Source organism: Aulonocara sp. 'chitande type north' Nkhata Bay, linkage group LG20 (assembly GCF_057382095.1).
Source record: "Aulonocara sp. 'chitande type north' Nkhata Bay isolate Kocher_YH1m ecotype deep benthic linkage group LG20, A_spYH_male_GT1.1, whole genome shotgun sequence".
NCBI lineage: Eukaryota > Metazoa > Chordata > Actinopteri > Cichliformes > Cichlidae > Aulonocara > Aulonocara sp. 'chitande type north' Nkhata Bay.
Genome location: NC_141363.1, coordinates 20,573,652 through 20,590,987, shown reverse-complemented (window position 1 = coordinate 20,590,987; position 17,336 = coordinate 20,573,652). Strand labels below are relative to the sequence as shown.

At 42.9% G+C, this 17,336-nt stretch overlaps 1 protein-coding gene and 1 pseudogene across 2 annotated transcripts; one reads left to right on the top strand and one right to left on the bottom strand.

Moving 5' to 3' along the window:
• Positions 1 to 3: 3 nt before the first annotated feature.
• rfc2 (replication factor C (activator 1) 2) lies at positions 4 to 16,136 on the bottom strand. The gene is made up of 6 exons (XM_086276550.1): positions 15,758 to 16,136; positions 12,196 to 12,301; positions 12,022 to 12,123; positions 4,470 to 4,728; positions 4,127 to 4,387; positions 4 to 432 (listed from the first exon to the last, which is right to left on the bottom strand). The coding sequence occupies exons 1-6, from the start codon at positions 15,987 to 15,989 to the stop codon at positions 322 to 324; spliced, it is 1,071 nt and encodes a 356-aa protein (XP_086132676.1). The 5' UTR covers positions 15,990 to 16,136; the 3' UTR covers positions 4 to 321.
• On the top strand, positions 5,217 to 11,308 carry LOC147305512 (uncharacterized; annotated as a pseudogene). The gene is made up of 2 exons (XR_015126570.1): positions 5,217 to 5,896; positions 9,026 to 11,308. The product of XR_015126570.1 is annotated as an uncharacterized LOC147305512 (transcript).
• Positions 16,137 to 17,336: the final 1,200 nt, after the last annotated feature.

Sequence of the window (17,336 nt, the reverse complement as noted above, 5' to 3'; positions counted from 1 at the left end):
ATGTTTACCTTCACAACAGTCTCACCTTTATTTTCTCAAAGATCTCAAAGCATACAGAACACTTCTGCTGGTCAGCAACAAATATTTTTAACAGCTTTTGAGGTTTGAATTTAAAACTTTTTTCACAGCTAAAAAAAACCCCAGAAAGCAGCAGAAGACAAAATCTGACCGATGAACATCTAATCCAATGATGCAGCTTTAAGTTTCTTTACATTATTTTGCAGGAATGCGTGATGTGCTGTTACAGTCTTGACTCTGTCAGCAGTGAACAAGTCTGATACTGAGCGGGCAGCTTCGACGCGCTCGGCGGGTTGCTGGGGTTTAGCTGGCAGCGGCGGGCGCCGTCTTGCTGCAGAGCCGTGCGAGCAGACCAGCCATCTGCAGCAGGGAGTTCACGCCTTCAGCTATCCGCATGTGGGTGTAGCCGATCTCCTGCAACAGAGAAACATTGAGATGGGACGAATCTGCGTGTAGAGTCGTTGTTAAAGGAACAGCTGAAACCTTTAGGAAGCGTGAAACTGCACGCCTGCTCGACTCAGACGGTCAGAAATGAGACAGAGTTTAAATGAAGTTACCTTTGAGTATAGTAACGGAAGAATCAGTCACAATACTCAGATTACCAACAGTTTTTACTTCAGTCACACATCTGACCTGGTAAAGTTGGTTTCTATTTTAATAACTTCAGATGTTTCCCACAAAAAATATAAAAGCAACTCAAAGTAGCCTGAAAGTACACCAAGAGTATCCCAGTGAAATTAAAATGTACAAAGATCCGTGAGCTCTGAAGCCAAGACTTGCTTCAAGAAATTATTTAGAATAAAAAGTAAACAGGGATTTCTACAAAGCAGATTTCAACACTTGAGCTCCTCCAGCTCAGACTGAGCAGCAGCTTGAAGCTGCTGCAGTGCTCGACCGAAACGACGCCATAAAGTGCTCACGGGTTTCTGCCTAGAGACGAGCTGATGAGTGGGACTGATGGATGCAGACGGTCGGTCATGGTGAAGCCGTTTCACTCCTCGATCTGTTCCCGTCCTCACCTCAGAACAGGACAACATAAATAAATCATGGAAGCTGGAATGAGTTTCCGGGGAAGGAGGTGGCTGTGGAGAGGAAAGTCTGGATATCTCAGCTCTGACATTTGCCCTCAGGAACACGATCCAGGTAAAAATCAGTGTTTGGGTGCCTGAGCTCAGAAAGTTCAGGAAAATTCCCACTACGAAAACCTAAAACATCCAGATCTGTAACAGCAGCGGGGAGGGCGTCTGTCAGCCTGTCCTGTGGTGCTACCAGAGCAGTCCATCAATGGTGTTCAGCACTTTGTTTAAGCTTTCCTTAAATCAGTAGCCATCAGTAGAACTGCTCCTCAGTTATTATTCATATTTCCTGAGCGCTCAGATGTACGCAAGTGGCCACCGTCCGCCCAAGGCAGCAACCCAGCAGACAGCAGCATCGTCCTTCCTGTTTCTCTGCGTGACAGGAAGCTGAAAAGGAAAGCAGATGACAGCTGCTCGAACCAGCACAGTTGACAGTAATTTAAATTTAGAAAACAAACAGCGGTACGTGAGCCCAGTGAGCGTAAACAGGCGTTCAACTGCTCTACCGGAGCACTGAGTAATCACATCCTGCATGGGCGTGGCTTAGCAGCCGCTGACTTATGCCTGGGTGCCGCTCACAGTCACAGCCTTGCAAAGAGAAGCAGCTCTGAGTCCCGTCCCCTAGTTAACAGAAAACCTCCAGAGTGTGTGAACAGTGCTGACAGTCCCCCGCGGGTGACTCCTCCATCCATCCAGTCAGCAGGGGATTTCCCCGTCAGGTGACTCAGGAGGGAAATTCAGTCACATCTGGTGCTCTAACAGGGATCTTTGTACAGCAGCGTGAGACTTTACTTCCTGTTCTGTTGCGGAAGAAACCTTTGGTTGAAAGTTGGTTTCAGTTCATTGCCTACAGTGCTTAAAAATAAGAAATAAGCAGAAGCCTCAAGAACCTGAAACACAAACGTCAGAGGAGGAAGAAAAAGCAATGAGTGAGGCGTTTCCTCTGAGTGAGCGTGGGTAAACAGAAAAACATGACCTCACCGTCAGATGCACACTAATAAATCTGACCTCTGCTACTATTCTGAGCAAAGGGCTCAGACCCTGATCACATGATCTCACAGACCCGCTGGGCACGTTTGCATGTAAAAGTTCTCAGATGTATGCTGATCCTCATCTGTGCAGGACCTTCCAGAATCTGGAGTTCCACTCTGAAGTTAACAAGGAGCTGGTGCAGTGAATTAGTAACTGACACGCGAGTACCTCGCAGAGTCCTGAGCAACCTGCTGACACTCCACGACGAACGTGATGAAATAAAGGAACTCAACTGTAAAAGATTTCAGTGATTTAACGTGAGCGTTTAAGTGAAAGCTGAGTCAGAAGTTACACCAAAAGAGGAAGCGGCCACAGAAGGACGCGCTCAGGGTCAGCAGCAGCATCTGTTCCACGCGGCAGGATTTCACCGTATCCAAGTAACATTAGGGTTAACTCTCGGGTTTCTGTACTCCGAAGGTGGTTCACTTCCTAATGGGGTAAATCGCCATGGCAACTTATACTGCAGACCAACAGGTATGAAATTATCGTCTACTGACCAATCAATTCTCCAGAAAAAGACTGTCATCACTCCTGGACGATTCTCTGCTGGGAGAGCAGGAGCGTCTGAGGAATTTGTGTTTGCCTGATCACTAACAAATGTTTACTTCTTTTTTTCCTGTTCGCAGCACAATCAGACACTTTTCTGTTAGCATTAACATCTGAGGTTGTGTCCAAATTCATGGGCTGCATCCTCCTGAGGACCCGGCCTTCTCTGTCTACGTGGGCCGGGTCCTCAGAAGGTCGGGTAGGCCGGAAATAAACAGATGTGAAATGGGACGGTCTCGCCTTCAGATTTGTGTCACCGCTGACTCAGTGGAGTTTAATGAACTCTGCCGTCTGCTCCTTGCTATCTAAAAATATAACAGGACACTGGCGTAAATTCTTGACTGTCTCGGTCAAGAATGTGGTGTATAAATGTAGTTCTACCTGCTCGCCCCCCGATGTCTCACACTTCTGTTTAATCAGTTTTCTGGTTGACGTTATTCAGCTGTGTGAAAACTAACTTTAATCTCAGCCAAACAGATTTACTCACGAATAAAACACTGAAAAAGCCAAACAGTAACATTTGTAGGTTGTCTAAGTGACTTATATATCACGTTTAACCTGAGTAGCGAAAGACAGCGATGATCTGAACATGATGTGCCGGAGTTGTGCCGTTCTCGACGACTTCAGTGACCCTCGAGCTCCCGACTAGCAATCGAGCTGGTGGGTAACAGACGACTCCGAAAACATCGAAGCACTTTTGCAAATATGCGATATCTTGATAAACCGAGCAGATATTTGACAGCTACTTTCTCGCCTGAAAATATGTTAAAAGTTTATTTTGTGACCCAGAAAGAATAATAAGAGTAATTTTAATTTTAGTAGGGGCCGCCATTGTTGAAAACTGGAATTGGCTGGGCCGCGCTATGAATTCTGGGATATGGTGGGCCACGAAGGACACACCCGACCCATCCTTCAAATTCGGGGAAAAGGAGGACGCATTCGTCGGCTGCATTCGGAGGAGTCGACGAATTTGGACAGCCTTCGGCGCGTCGCTGTGACGTAATCGGTCTACGAATGCGGCCTCAGGAGGATGCAGCCCATGAATTTGGACACGCCCTGATACTAAAACAGAACAACTACACTCTCAACTCATATCTTGTACAAACACTATATTTGAATTCGGTTTATATATTTAATCTCAAAAGTGCATCATGCTGTGACGGGAATGTCCTTGAATTACTGTGGTGATGTATAAGTGTAGTTCTACACTGACTGCTTACCTGCTCTTCCCCGATGTTTGGTAAATGAGTCCAGATAACGACGCCTGCCTACGAACTCACTTCTGAAAACACTAATGGCGGCGTACGAGTGAAGGGCTTTATTTATTTTTATAAACTGCTGATGCTGATATAAAAATCTGCCTTCACAGAGCAGCTGCCATGTGCTGGGACCACCAGAGGTTTACAAGTTGTCACGATCAGCTGATTTTTTTTCGGCGCCGTTGATGAACTCACCTTGATGAACTCCAGCTTCAGGTACTCGGCCATCTGGTAGGTCTTACAGACCCTGAAGATGTTCCCGATGATGTCCACTGGAGAGTAGCCCAGCGCCCACAGCTGCTCCACGACTTTGTAGGCCTCGTCGATGTTCCCGTCCACGCAGTGTCCCAGCATGCTTTTCACCATCAGGGGGTGGGGCTCGTCGCACACCTTAAACACGTTCTCGCTGTTGATGTAGCCAAAGCCGGAGTGAGTGGACTGCAGGTTGTTCAGCGCCTGGAGAGAAAAGGCCAAAACAAGTTCAGAAAATCCATGTTCAACCTCTGGGATGAGCGCCTGACTAAGCTCCGCCCCTCACCTGTCTCATGTCTCCCTGCGCAGTGAAGATGATGGCTTCCAGTCCATCGTCGGACACTGAGAGGCGCTCTTTCTCCACCACTTCCTGCAGCCGGACGAGGATCTGGCCGTCGGTCAGTTTGGAGTAGCGCAGCACGGCGCAGCGGGACTGGATCGGCTCGATGATCTTATCGGAGGCGTTGCAGGCGAGAGCGAAGCGCGTCGTCTTCGAGTAGATCTCCATGATCCTCCTCAGTGCCTGCTGAGCTCCGTCTGTCATGCTGGGAGGATGGAAACGTCACAGAAACTGCTCTCAAATCAGCGTTCACGCCAGACTGACTATTTTACTGTCAAACAGCTTCGCCTACACCCCCACCTGCCCACCCACGGCCTGAGGTAACCCACGTCACTCAGGCCACTCACACACACAGACTCTATACTCGCATCAAGTCCTTTGCACTACTTATGTTTTTCTCCTATTTGTTGTTTATTACTGCACAGCGTGGAGCACCCATCATTTTTTTGTACATGTACAATGACAATAAAGGGCTATTCTATTCTATTCTATTCTATTCTATTCTTTACTGTCAAACAGCTGCTGCCGAGTCACATGTGATGGAGGGCAGGTGCAACTGAGCAGGTTGTCCGGCTGCATCTACGCATCAGTTACACCATGACTGATGTAAACTTTTTATTTTCATTCACAGCTTATATTAAGTTCACTCTGATAAAATGTAAAAAAGCCTAAATTTTTTTATGTTTTTTATTTATGTCAGAGTATTTTTGCTTTTAAAGGTTTTATTATTCATATAATAATCAGCTAAGAGTGTTTATATTTCTGTTCTGTACTCAACCAGCTGCATATTTTAATTGCTGGCTCCCTACTTTATAACGGAAACTGCTTGCCTTCAAATTATCAGTCTTTGCCTTCACATTGTCACTGTTTGCCTTCACACTAGCAGGAAACCGCCACCCACGAGTAAGAAACAACCTTGTAGAGAACACGAAGTTTTTTGATAAACCACACCTGTTTTCTTGACAAGATAAGGATGATATTTCCTTTTTTGTATGCTTCATGATGTGTATAGATAAAGCCAGACTGCACCAAGGAGGTGTGTGAGTCTCTCCCTGAGTCTCTCACCCGTGCACGTTTAAAACTGCTCTAAGTGTCTGAGTGATATTTCATTGCATCTGAGTACTTCGATAATAAAATATCTTTAACATTTAATTGGTCCTTCGAGCCGGATTGGACATTGATATTTTTTCAATGCTCCAATAGGAGACCTTCGTCAAGCCCTGACGTCGTGAGAAGCCCACGCTGTCGACTCCTCTCCAGGCAGAGGATAAAGTCCAGAGACGTGACGTTCGGGTTCTGGCCAGCGTTCTTATAAGAGGTCCACGACTTCAGGGGTTGATGAAGGAAACCAAAGCAACCACACAATAACTCAGGTGAATATTTAGCACTCACTCACATCTTGCGCAAAACGACTGAGGCAACCTGTGGTCTGTACATTAAATAGTTTCCCGTCAATGTATGACAGATTAATTAAGTAACATTCTCGTCTGAAAAAGGACTGGTAGAGGTTACAGCTCGCCTGAAAGAGGGCTTGGAGCAAGTTTAATGTCAAAATACGACAGGATAGTAACATTCTCGTCTGAAAAAGGACTCGTAGAGGTTACGAAGCAGCTCGCCTGAAAGAGGGCTTGGAGCAATGTAGAAAGACACAGTGTTGCCCAGAATAAAAAACTCATTACGCGTATAATCTGTTGTTTTACTGTTTTGTTGGTGGAGTAAGTTGATTTTACAGCACATTAAGGAGGCTGAACTACTCCACCGAATTGTTTACCGTTGGTTGCTCGAGTTCTGGTGGAACGGGAAAAGGTTGTGTTTCATCACATAAAATTGACACCGCTTTCAAGGCTAGCTTGAAAGTAGAAGGCCGTGTCAATAGCCTCTCCCATTCCTCGTGCCAGAGAAAGCACCACGGGTGTGTATGTGTGTGTGTAAACGTAAATATATCTATGAGCTAATAAAAATAATAAGAAAGAAAAATGGGTAATAAATCAACAAAACTCACTGCTGACGAGCAGTGGCTAGAGAAAAATGTCCAGGCGCCGGACAAACTGCAGTGACTGATAAAACCCTTATTAAGTGAAAACTAGAGATCAAAGTAGTTTAAAAAGGTTGGAAACAGACCTCAACGAATAGATATAAATATAAGAAGTACAAAAATAAAATAAATAAAGACAAAATTACATTAGAACTTATTTTTAATGTATTGAAACTAATAATAGGAAGGATAACAACCTGTAAACTTATATTAACAATGAAACATAGTTGGCAAGACGTTCATGCCCAGAATGTATAAAATAAATAAAAGGAAATAATTCACACGAAAACCTTTTAAATAAAATAGAGAGATGCATAAGGTACATTAAGGCTGTGTCATTGGTCAGCCAAGGAAAGTGTGTGAAAAGGTAAATGTCTCCAGCTTGGGAAAAGGTGAAGCTGCAGATCACCCGAAGCCCTTGATGGACACAAAATAAAATATAAAATATATAATAATAAATTGCTTGGTTAGACATGCAACAGAAAGAATGAAAGTGACCGAAGGTTGGATCTGAGATGAGGCAAACAGAAGACCAGTCTAAAAAGTAGGCACAAACCTGTTCAGAGAAGAAGCAAATTTGTACAGATTGGATGAATTCTAAGTTATCTGTTTGCTGAGTAAGATGATCCCAACTATTAAATTGGCTCAGTAGTAGTATAGTAATATACACTTTTATATACACTGATAAAATGTTGTAATATACTGTTGTTATTATATGGAAAGAAAAAGATGATAATAATAAGAAGTAACCTAGTCAGTATGATGTGAGATGGACAATTGTTATGAAGTAGTCTGCATCAAGCTTAAGGTTTGCTCAAACTCAGTATAATGACATAGGAGATGAAGAAAATAAAGGAAATATCTAAACTACTTAGGTGCATAGAGGCACTTGACATGCTTGAAAACCTGGATAAAATATTACTGAGATATAGAGCACATCTATAGTAACAACTAATAAGCCAAACCCTGTAGACAACAGCTAAAGTTACAGGATTGTGAAGCTGAATTAAATATGTGGACACCGCTAAGTTGATGAGCATGTTACACATTTTCTTTTATTTTTTATTTATTTGTTTTTAGAGCAGAAGCTGCATAAAAGCCAACACATGCAGCTGTCTGTGAGCTCAGTTTTCCCTCACATGTCTGCTCTGTTTCAGTAGCAGCATTTTTCTTTTTGGGTCCTGACTCATGTATGTTTTCGGTTTTGTTTGATTATTTTATTTTGTTGATTTGGAAACAAATTTGTGACAATACTTGTTTAAAATATGTAAGATGTGTGAGATGTGTGAATTCTTTGAAAAACTAGAAATTATCTAAAAATGCCTCAAGTGAGAATGTAATGTTCCATCTATAGAGAAGAAAAAAAAAATCTTGCTGGAAGTGATCACCTTGCCAAAACAATTGGCACTGTGCACATGTGGAGCACATCAAAAAGACAATTATATTGTCACAAAAGGAAATAATTTTGCAGAACAAGCAGCAAAACAGGCTGCAAACAATCGGCAGAGCTACTAGAAACCAACTACTGCCTACAAATACCACTTGATGTACTAAAAACCGAACAACAAGCTGCAACAATCACTGAACAAAACAAGTGGCTGAAATGTGGAGTAAACTGAAAGATGACTTAATGGTCTGTGATGGAAAACCTATATTAACAGAGTCATTACACAGGACAGCGGTTGTAGTGACACATGAGGTAAACACCTGTGTCAACAGGAGGGAGATATAGTATAGATAAACAATGCAATACACACTATACATTTTGAAACTTTAGCGAATAATTTGTAAGAACATGCCTATTCTGTCAAAAAAAACAAAAAAAACAAAAAAACAACACAACTCACAAGGAAACTTAAGACCTAAGAGAGGCTAGTTTTCCATACAATCCACATGGATTTTATTGAACTTAACGAATGCCAAGCATCAAGATATGCTCTAGTAATTATAGATGTATTTTCAAAATGGCCAGAAATCTATCCAGTCAAAAGAGCAGATGCAATATCAGTGGCAAAGTGTTTATGCAATCACTTCATCCCCACATATGGCATTCCCAGTCTGATAAGGTCAGACAATGGAACACATTTTGTTAATGACATCATCAGCAAAGTCTCTGAAGCTCTAGGATTTAGCATCAAACATCACTGTGCATATCACCCACAAAGCGCAGGATTAGTGGAAAGAACTAACGGCACAATAAAACAGAGATTAAGAAAATGCATGGAAGAAACAGGAAGACCATGGCCTGAATGTCTAGGCCTAGTAAAGATGTGGATGAGAATAACACAAGGTTCTCAGAAACTTACACCTTTTGAAATCATCCACGGGAGAGCGTTTCCATTGCCAATTACCAGTGAACCTATTAATAAATCAATAAGGGAAACTACCCTAGCAGAATGGATGACTAAACTGTTTGAAAATAAAGAGATTGTGTTAAACAACCAACTGCCGAGTGATTTCTCTCCAGTGTCTTGCAGGTTACAACCAGGTGATTGGATCCTGATCAAAGTACTCCAGAGAAAGAATTGGAGTTCACCAAGGTGGGAGGGCCCATACCAAGTCCTACTTACCACACCCACCGCCTGCAAAATAGCAGAAAGACCATCTTGGATCCACCACAGCCACTGTAAAAAAGTGAGTGACAATCCAGACGCTTAGACGCCGGCTCCCCTGGCTTCTAGGTGATCTATTGGTGAAGGGAAGGGCTGATTGGGTATATCCCGCCCTTTTTTACTTCTCGCCAATAGTCTACTCACCAGGAGTCTAGGTGTGCCTGGTCATCATGAAGACACTTGTCCTCCTAGTGGCCAGCATTGCGCTCCTAGTGAGCCTACTAACACTCACCCAGATGAGAGGAAATAAACAACACCACCTGCAAAAAAGATGGACACATGATAATTCGCATCTACGTGACCTGAACCAAGACCATAACCACCCATGGATGAACAACGCGTGGTATAGATATGTGTATGATAGAACACGCACCGACAACAGCACGGAATGCTATGTATGTTCACATATGCCAACAACAGCCGTACACGCAACAATATATGGAAAGGCACCTGAACTTGACGAAGCGATGTGTGTGTTCAACAAAGCAACAACTGGCAATTGCACACGCAGAGATTTGATGGCAACAGGACTGACCCTAAAAGGTCAAAGCACAAAGAAAGAAGACCTAATTCCATGGTGTAGTGACACAGACGTCAAACGTGTCACGAAACCACTTTCACAACGACGTATCCTAATTGAACAGACAACCCCTTGTGCCTACAATCTGACGAACTGGAACTACACCTGCAACGAAAAACATTGGGTAAACGTCAAAGCCAACAACACAAAAAACAAATCATTCGCCATAGTTTTGCCGCCGGACATACAGCACCCAATGTGTTTCAACTTCTCCGATGGAAACAGGAAACTTGGACGAAACCGCAACTGCACACAGACACTTGACCTGACCCAATCCAAAGGAATACACACCTTCAAAAATTGAACTTTCTGGGTCCAGGGAGCCGCTTGGGCCTGCGGGCCTAAAACCTACTTCATGCTCCCACCGAACTCCACCGGTCTGTGTGCACCAGTACTAATTTCAGACCACACCTTCAAGATCACAGCAGAGACACACACGTCAAGAGCAAAACGTGAAGTTGCTGAAGTCACTGAAGTAATGCCACATGACTCAATCTATGGATCAGATGTGCCCAAGAACTTCAAACTATGGACTGATGGTCAGAAAGTCCTCCACTCCTTGTTCCCTTGGGTAGGAGTTGGGAAAAACATGCTGAGGATCGAGACACTTGACTATCGATTTGGACTGTTCCTAAATGCTTCAATGAAAATCAACAAAGCGCAAAATGAAGAACTCGACGCAATACGCATTGTAGTGATGCAACACAGAGTCGCACTAGACATGATTCTAGCTGAAAAAGGAGATTTGTGTGTATTGTTTGACACTACATGTTGTACATACATCCCAGACAACATACACTCACAAAACATGACCGACGCTTTGAACACCTTGAGAAAGATTGAAGATGCTGAACAACAAGACTATGTCACAAGCACTGATGATTGGTTGACATGGTTACTAGGTGGTTCATGGAAGTCCCTTCTGATTAAAGGACTTGTTGGAATAGCATGTTTGCTTTTACTGTTATGTGTTTTCACAACATGTGTAGTACCCTGTCTGAAGAAAATGGTATCAAACATGGTGACAACTTCTATCAATGCTTATGTGATGATGTCTCAAATGGAAGAAATTTTGAAAGATGATCCATACAGTAATGTTTAGTTTAATTGAACACAGGACTGTTTTATGACGTTCAAACCGAAAATGTTTAGACAAGAGGTTATGAACTGACAAAAATAACAGTACTGTCATGTGAGAAATCTAAACAACAGGAGGGAATGTCAGAGTATTTTTGCTTTTAAAGGTTTTATTATTCATATAATAATCAGCTAAGAGTGTTTATATTTCTGTTCTGTACTCAACCAGCTGCATATTTTAATTGCTGGCTCCCTACTTTATAACGGAAACTGCTTGCCTTCAAATTATCAGTCTTTGCCTTCACATTGTCACTGTTTGCCTTCACACTAGCAGGAAACCGCCACCCACGAGTAAGAAACAACCTTGTAGAGAACACGAAGTTTTTTGATAAACCACACCTGTTTTCTTGACAAGATAAGGATGATATTTCCTTTTTTGTATGCTTCATGATGTGTATAGATAAAGCCAGACTGCACCAAGGAGGTGTGTGAGTCTCTCCCTGAGTCTCTCACCCGTGCACGTTTAAAACTGCTCTAAGTGTCTGAGTGATATTTCATTGCATCTGAGTACTTCGATAATAAAATATCTTTAACAATTTATCATTCAATTATTAGTGTTGATATTATTCAAATATGTTAAAATGTTGTTTATGCAAAATGTATATTATGGGACGATATCGATTTAATGTTTTTGATATCTCGGCGGACTAATACCGATTTGTCCTACAGCAGCCACCGTAGCCAGGAGCACACCCTAGACTTGGAGGGATGAGAAAAGAACTCAGTTGACTGCAATCTACTCTACCTCTGATGAAGTATGTGATGTCAGTAAAGTTTTACTTGCTTGTCTTTTTCACTCTGCACAAACGGACTTTACGACCGAAGGACCTCGGCTGAGAGATTTGTTGGTTTTTTGTGCTTTTTTAGAGAACAGTTGACTTTCGCCGTTGTGTGCAATGCAGTGCTACTGAAGCTTGACTCGTTCTGTGGCTTTCGTGGGAGCAAAGCATGTTTTCTGGAGCTTTCACAAAGACGGGGACCAAGAGACAAAAGCTCAGTGTGAACATGACCGACGAGGGCGCTGCCAGCAGATCTTTCTGCTGGCAGCGCCCTCGTACTTCATGTTACCTTGAAGTTTTAGCCGAAGTATTGGAATTTCCTTGTTTTTAAAAAGTCACTGCACGGCTTGCTTACCTGTCGGCTTCGTCCAGAATGATGATCTTGTGCCGTCCTTTGGGCAGTGTGACCTTCTGCTGAGCAAACATCTTGATCTTGTTCCTCACCACGTCGATGCCCCTGCAGATAAAATGCTTACAGTCAACTCCCAGTCCACCAAACAACCAGAGGTCGTCCTGAGCGGCGCCTCACCTGTCGTTGGAGGCGTTCAGCTCCAGCACGGCGTCCTTCATCGAGGTTCCCAGCAGAGCGCGGGCCAAACACAAGATGCTGGTGGTCTTTCCAGTGCCGGGAGGACCTGAATAACAACATGCATGACTCAGCCAGTGTTTCCCAATTATCTGCCTGGTGGTAGGTGGTGATTATGCAGCACACATCTTTAATGACTTTAAAGCGTGAGAACACAATTCTTGGGGTTTTTTTTTAATTTTATTTTTTCTAATCCACACGGGTTCATATGTAGAAATATTCCCAGACTAATATTTGGTTAAATGTCCCTTAGCAAGCTGCACTTTGACCTGATCCTTTTAGTTGCCATCAACTAGCTTCTGTTATAACTGACTGGATATGTGACCGCTGTGGTGAATTGGTGAGTTTCCTGATACAGGCTTTATTAGCCTGTTGCACAGAAGAGTGACAGGAAAGCAGAAGGAGAGAGAGGGGAAGACAGGCAGCAAAGGGTTCGGATTCGAACCTGGGCCAGCCGTCCTCAGCCATACGGCATATGGTCACCTGCTCATCACTGTGAGCTACACTGGCGGCCCCACAACCAACTTTTAAGTGTAGTTCAAAATTCTCAGAGTTGCGATCAGACTTTTGGAAAGACTATTCCTTAATGTTATCCAAAACTACTTTTGATGTGTGTTTGGGATCACTGTCCTGTTGAAACGCACAACTGTGTCTTAGTTTCAACCATCTAATTGATTTGATTTGAGATCAAGCTGACTAATTGGGAGATTGTCATCCTCCTTCATCCTTTGTGGAATGTACCAGTACCACTGGCAGCAAAACAGTCCCAGAGCAGGATGCTGCCATTACTAACGGCTTGACAGTTGGTGCAGTGTTCTTGGGTTTTCAAGCATCATATTAACTCCTACAAATATACCTCCTTTCATCGAGTCCAAACAGCTCAATCTTTGTCTCCTCTGACCATGAAACGCTTCTCCAGAAGGCATTTGGCTTGTTCATCTGGGCAGCTGCAAATTTCAGGTGAGCTTGAAGGTGTTGATTTTGGATTATGGGCTTCTTCCTTGGTCGTCTTAGTTCACGGAGATGCAAAACTGGCTTCACTGTGGACTGTGACACTGGTGGTCCAGCAGTTTCCAGCTCATGGCAGTGTTGTGCCACGACGGGTCCTGAGTTGTTCCAGAACATCCTAACAAATTTCCTTGCACCTGAGGGGAAAAGTTTAGGTTTTCCTCCAGACACATCTCCAACCTTACAACCTCGAAACTGCAGTTGTTTACAAATTACTAAAAGACAACTCTCCAACTTGTGAATTTACAGTTGTCCTTGTTAGAACTACACCGGGCTCTGAACATTCATAAATCCAATGAATGCATATATATTTTTAATTTTTACGTTTATTAAAGATGTATGCTGTACAATCATTTCATCTTGGAAAAAGAAAAGGTCAAAGAAATGAAAACCCTGAATGACCCTGATAGTCATACCTCTGATGACTGGATGCACAGCTGTATTTGGGATCTAGTTTTTTAAGTTGTGTGTGACTGAGCTCAGTCAAAGAAAGCGTGATCTTGGTCTTTAAAGTAAACCGATGAGGAACATAACACCATGTGTCAGAGATCTGTAATGTTCAGTGTTGGGTAAGTTACTTTAAAATAGTAACTTAGTTACATTACTAGTTACTTCTCTCAAAAGTAACTCAGTTACTTCAAGTTACTCGTTACTTTCAAAGTAACTAGTTACTAGGCAAAGTAACTTTGGTTTTACTCAGAATTCTCTTGTTAATGTGCTGCTTCCATAACTTTGCAGTCTTCTAGCTTGCTTACTTGCCACAGTGCACTGTGCCACCTACCAATAGAAAGGAAAAAATAATGTGCACATTTCCACGAGAGAAATCCCACGCCTGGACCGTCATTGACTGCTGCCATGATTCTAGCCTACGTCACAGCGTCATGTGCGCCTTTTACATCCAACAAAAAAACTGCAGTCGTGGTGCTTTCGATTGTACTCAGAACTCGGAAATTCTGCCTTCTGAATAGGAAGATGTAGGTAACACCAGACTGCAGATGAGCTGCATACAGGGCTGGACTGGGACAGAAAATTGGCCCGGGCATTTTGACTAGAGACCGGCCCGCCATTATAGGAAAAATCATAAAGCCTTTGAATGATAATAAACACTGTTGTGACAGTGATGTTCACTGTTTTGATGGTATATATGCATCAATCTATCAATCGTTTGTTGTAAGATTCAGATAATTATTTTTTAAAAGCGAGACATTTTAAATGATAATAAGAAAGAAAAGTATTTCTTTGTGCCCCCCTTTCCCCGTTAATGCCCTACATGGACCCCTGGCAACACTTTGCTAGATCCGCACCTGCACAGTTACCAGCTGTCAGCTACCTAAAAAAGGATCCTGGTGTTATTTGTCTCTCAGAAACAGTTCATAACTTTCCTTCAACTCATTCATGTCACCTAAAAGGTAAACCTGTTTCTCAATAGCTGATCAAGCTTAAACGTGCTGCTGTTGTTTAGCGCGACTGGTTTCCTCTTTCGGCGCAAAGTGGGCAATAAACAAACAAGAGAGCCGATCAGCTGATCATTGATCAGTTTCATGATTGAAGTAGAAACAGGAGAGAGAGAGGATGAGAGAAGAAGAGGCAGCTGTGCAGCAAAGACACAGAATAACTCCAGCTTTGTGCCTTTTCCATTGTAGCTGAATTACGGGACAAACTGTTCCTTTTCACCTCAATAAGAAACGCGTAATATTTTCTCTGAATACCAGACGGGACGGTTGGCAACTCTAATAACTTATGAACAAAATAAAGTTCAACATCATTAACTTCATAGCACCACCCAGCTGTATAGAAACTCCGTCATGCTAGCTAGCACGCAGTACGGAAAAAGTCAGAATAGCGAAAATAAACTTCACCTAAACCTGGTTTATATCTGACCCAGAGAGACTGCAGGTCATAACTTCTTACCTGAAGTTCAGTTCACACTCGGACCGGCGGCCGCCTCGGGTCTCTTTTCCTTCTGCGTCCCCTTTCCTTCATCCACCTGCTGCCTCCACCACTTGCTAATGTTACTGAATCTGTGGAAGCTCTGCGATGCCACCACACGAAGTAACGAGTAACGACCCTATCTAAATCCCAGTAACGACTAACGCGTTCCTGATTTTGGCATAATAACTAGTTACCGTGCTCGTTACCACAATAATAACGTAGTTACTGTAACGCGTTACTTAATAACGCGTTAGTCCCAACACTGGTAATGTTGCATTACATTTTGGTAAAATGATGGTCAAATGTCCACCATAAAGAAGTTGTGCTTCTCAACTCTGAAAATGTGCTTCCCCCCCCCTGCAGGTACAAAAGTCATTTAGGAGTTTCTCAGCAGGTAATCAAACTTTTTGGTAACTTAGTTCTTCCTCGAAGTAGCTGTACTGTTTCTTCTCCTCCATACAGGCTTCCTGTAAATTAATCTCTAACCTAGCGGCAGCCTGGGGAGCACGTAACCCTTCCAACCCTGTGCATGAGAAGTCCTAACCGTGTAAAAGTCCTCACTGACCTGCAATGATTATGTTGGGGACGTTTCCCTCTCTGGCGAAGACCTCCAGCCTGCTCACCGTCTCCTCGTTTCCCACAATCTCGTTCAGCTTCAGCGGCCGGTATTTCTCCACCCACGGTAGCTCGTAAGCGCTCCCGGAGCCTTTAGACGAGGACTCTCCGGCCTCCGTGTCCGCCTTTTGTCCGCTTTCTGTGGGTTTCTGCTTACACTCAGTCTCCATCTCCACATCCATGATGTCTGTTTCTGCTCCCTGACAGCCCGCGAACGGAGGTTTCCCTCCCTGACAACAGCGCCACAGCAAACAAACTCCTCATTGGCTGAGTGTTTATGGGCGAAGGTCGTGATTGGCCAAGGAAAACCTCGCGATGTTTCACATTCACAACAGTATAAACGCGAGATGTTAATAAAAAACAAAAAAAAAAAACGTTTCACGTGAAAACGAATTTATTTACTCTTTCAACTACATGTAATCGTATTTTTATTTTTTTATTTTTTTTATTTTTTGGGGGGGTCTTTTCAAAATCCAATATGAATGATTTACTTTAAAAATGCAACGATTAGTCGATTATTTCAGAACAGAAACATACTGTTCACAACTTAAATAATCATTTTAGTAGCTTTAACTAAACATTTACTCATTCCTGCTCCTTTGTTATTGACATTTTAGGACCTTCTTGTCATGCTTGAAGTTTTTTTCCTTCTGTTTAAACAAAAATACATCAGTAATGCACATTTCTCACCGTTTTCTTGCTATTTTACATGAAGATTATTTACACGTTGTTTTCAGTGGCTGCACGTAGTTTTGAAATGGGTTGTATCCTTACACACAGGCACACTCATGCTCAGTATCAATTATTAGGTACACTGCAGTTTAAGTTGGTTCTAATGGGCCAAACGTGTTCCAGGAAAATTACACCAATACCACCACCATTATACCACCAGCAGAAGTCTGAACTGTTGACACAAGGCTGGATCCACGTTGTTTATCCCAAATCCTGAGCCAACCGTCTGAAAAACAAATCAAGGCTCAGAGCACGTAACATTTTTCAGTCTCAGTTTCGTGTTATTAGCTGACAGTATTGGTCTTCTGCTGCTGTAACTCATCTGCTTCAAGGTGTTGTGTATTCAGAGATGTTCTTTTACATGCCTCGGTCGTAACTGGTTGTATGACTTGCTGCCTTCCTATCAGCTCTGACCAGTGTTGGGTAAGTTACTTTAAAATAGTAACTTAGTTACATTACTAGTTACTTCTCTCAAAAGTAACTCAGTTACTTCAAGTTACTCGTTACTTTCAAAGTAACGAGTTACTAGGGAAAGTAACTTTGGTTTTACTCAGAATTCTCTTGTTAATGTGTTGCTTCCATAACTTTGCAGTCTTCTAGCTTGCTTACTTGCCACAAGTGCACTGTGCCACCTACCAATAGAAAGGAAAAGATAATGTGCACATTTCCACGAGAGAAATCCCACGCCTGGACCGTCATTGACTGCTGCCATGATTCTAGCCTACGTCACAGCGTCATGTGCGCCTTTTACATCCAACAGAAAAACTGCAGTTGTGGTGCTTTCGATTGTACTCGGA

What these genes read in the sequence shown, in the direction of transcription:
- rfc2 (XM_086276550.1), bottom strand. Translation starts at nt 15,989, where the DNA reads ATGGATGTGGAGATGGAGACTGAGTGTAAGCAGAAACCCACAGAAAGC. An exon ending in CTGAACGCCTCCAACGACAG is followed by an intron (nt 12,124 to 12,195) that starts GTGAGGCGCCGC and finishes TTTTATCTGCAG; the next exon opens with GGGCATCGACGTGGTGAGGA. An exon ending in ATTCTGGACGAAGCCGACAG is followed by an intron (nt 4,729 to 12,021) that starts GTAAGCAAGCCG and finishes CCATCCTCCCAG; the next exon opens with CATGACAGACGGAGCTCAGC.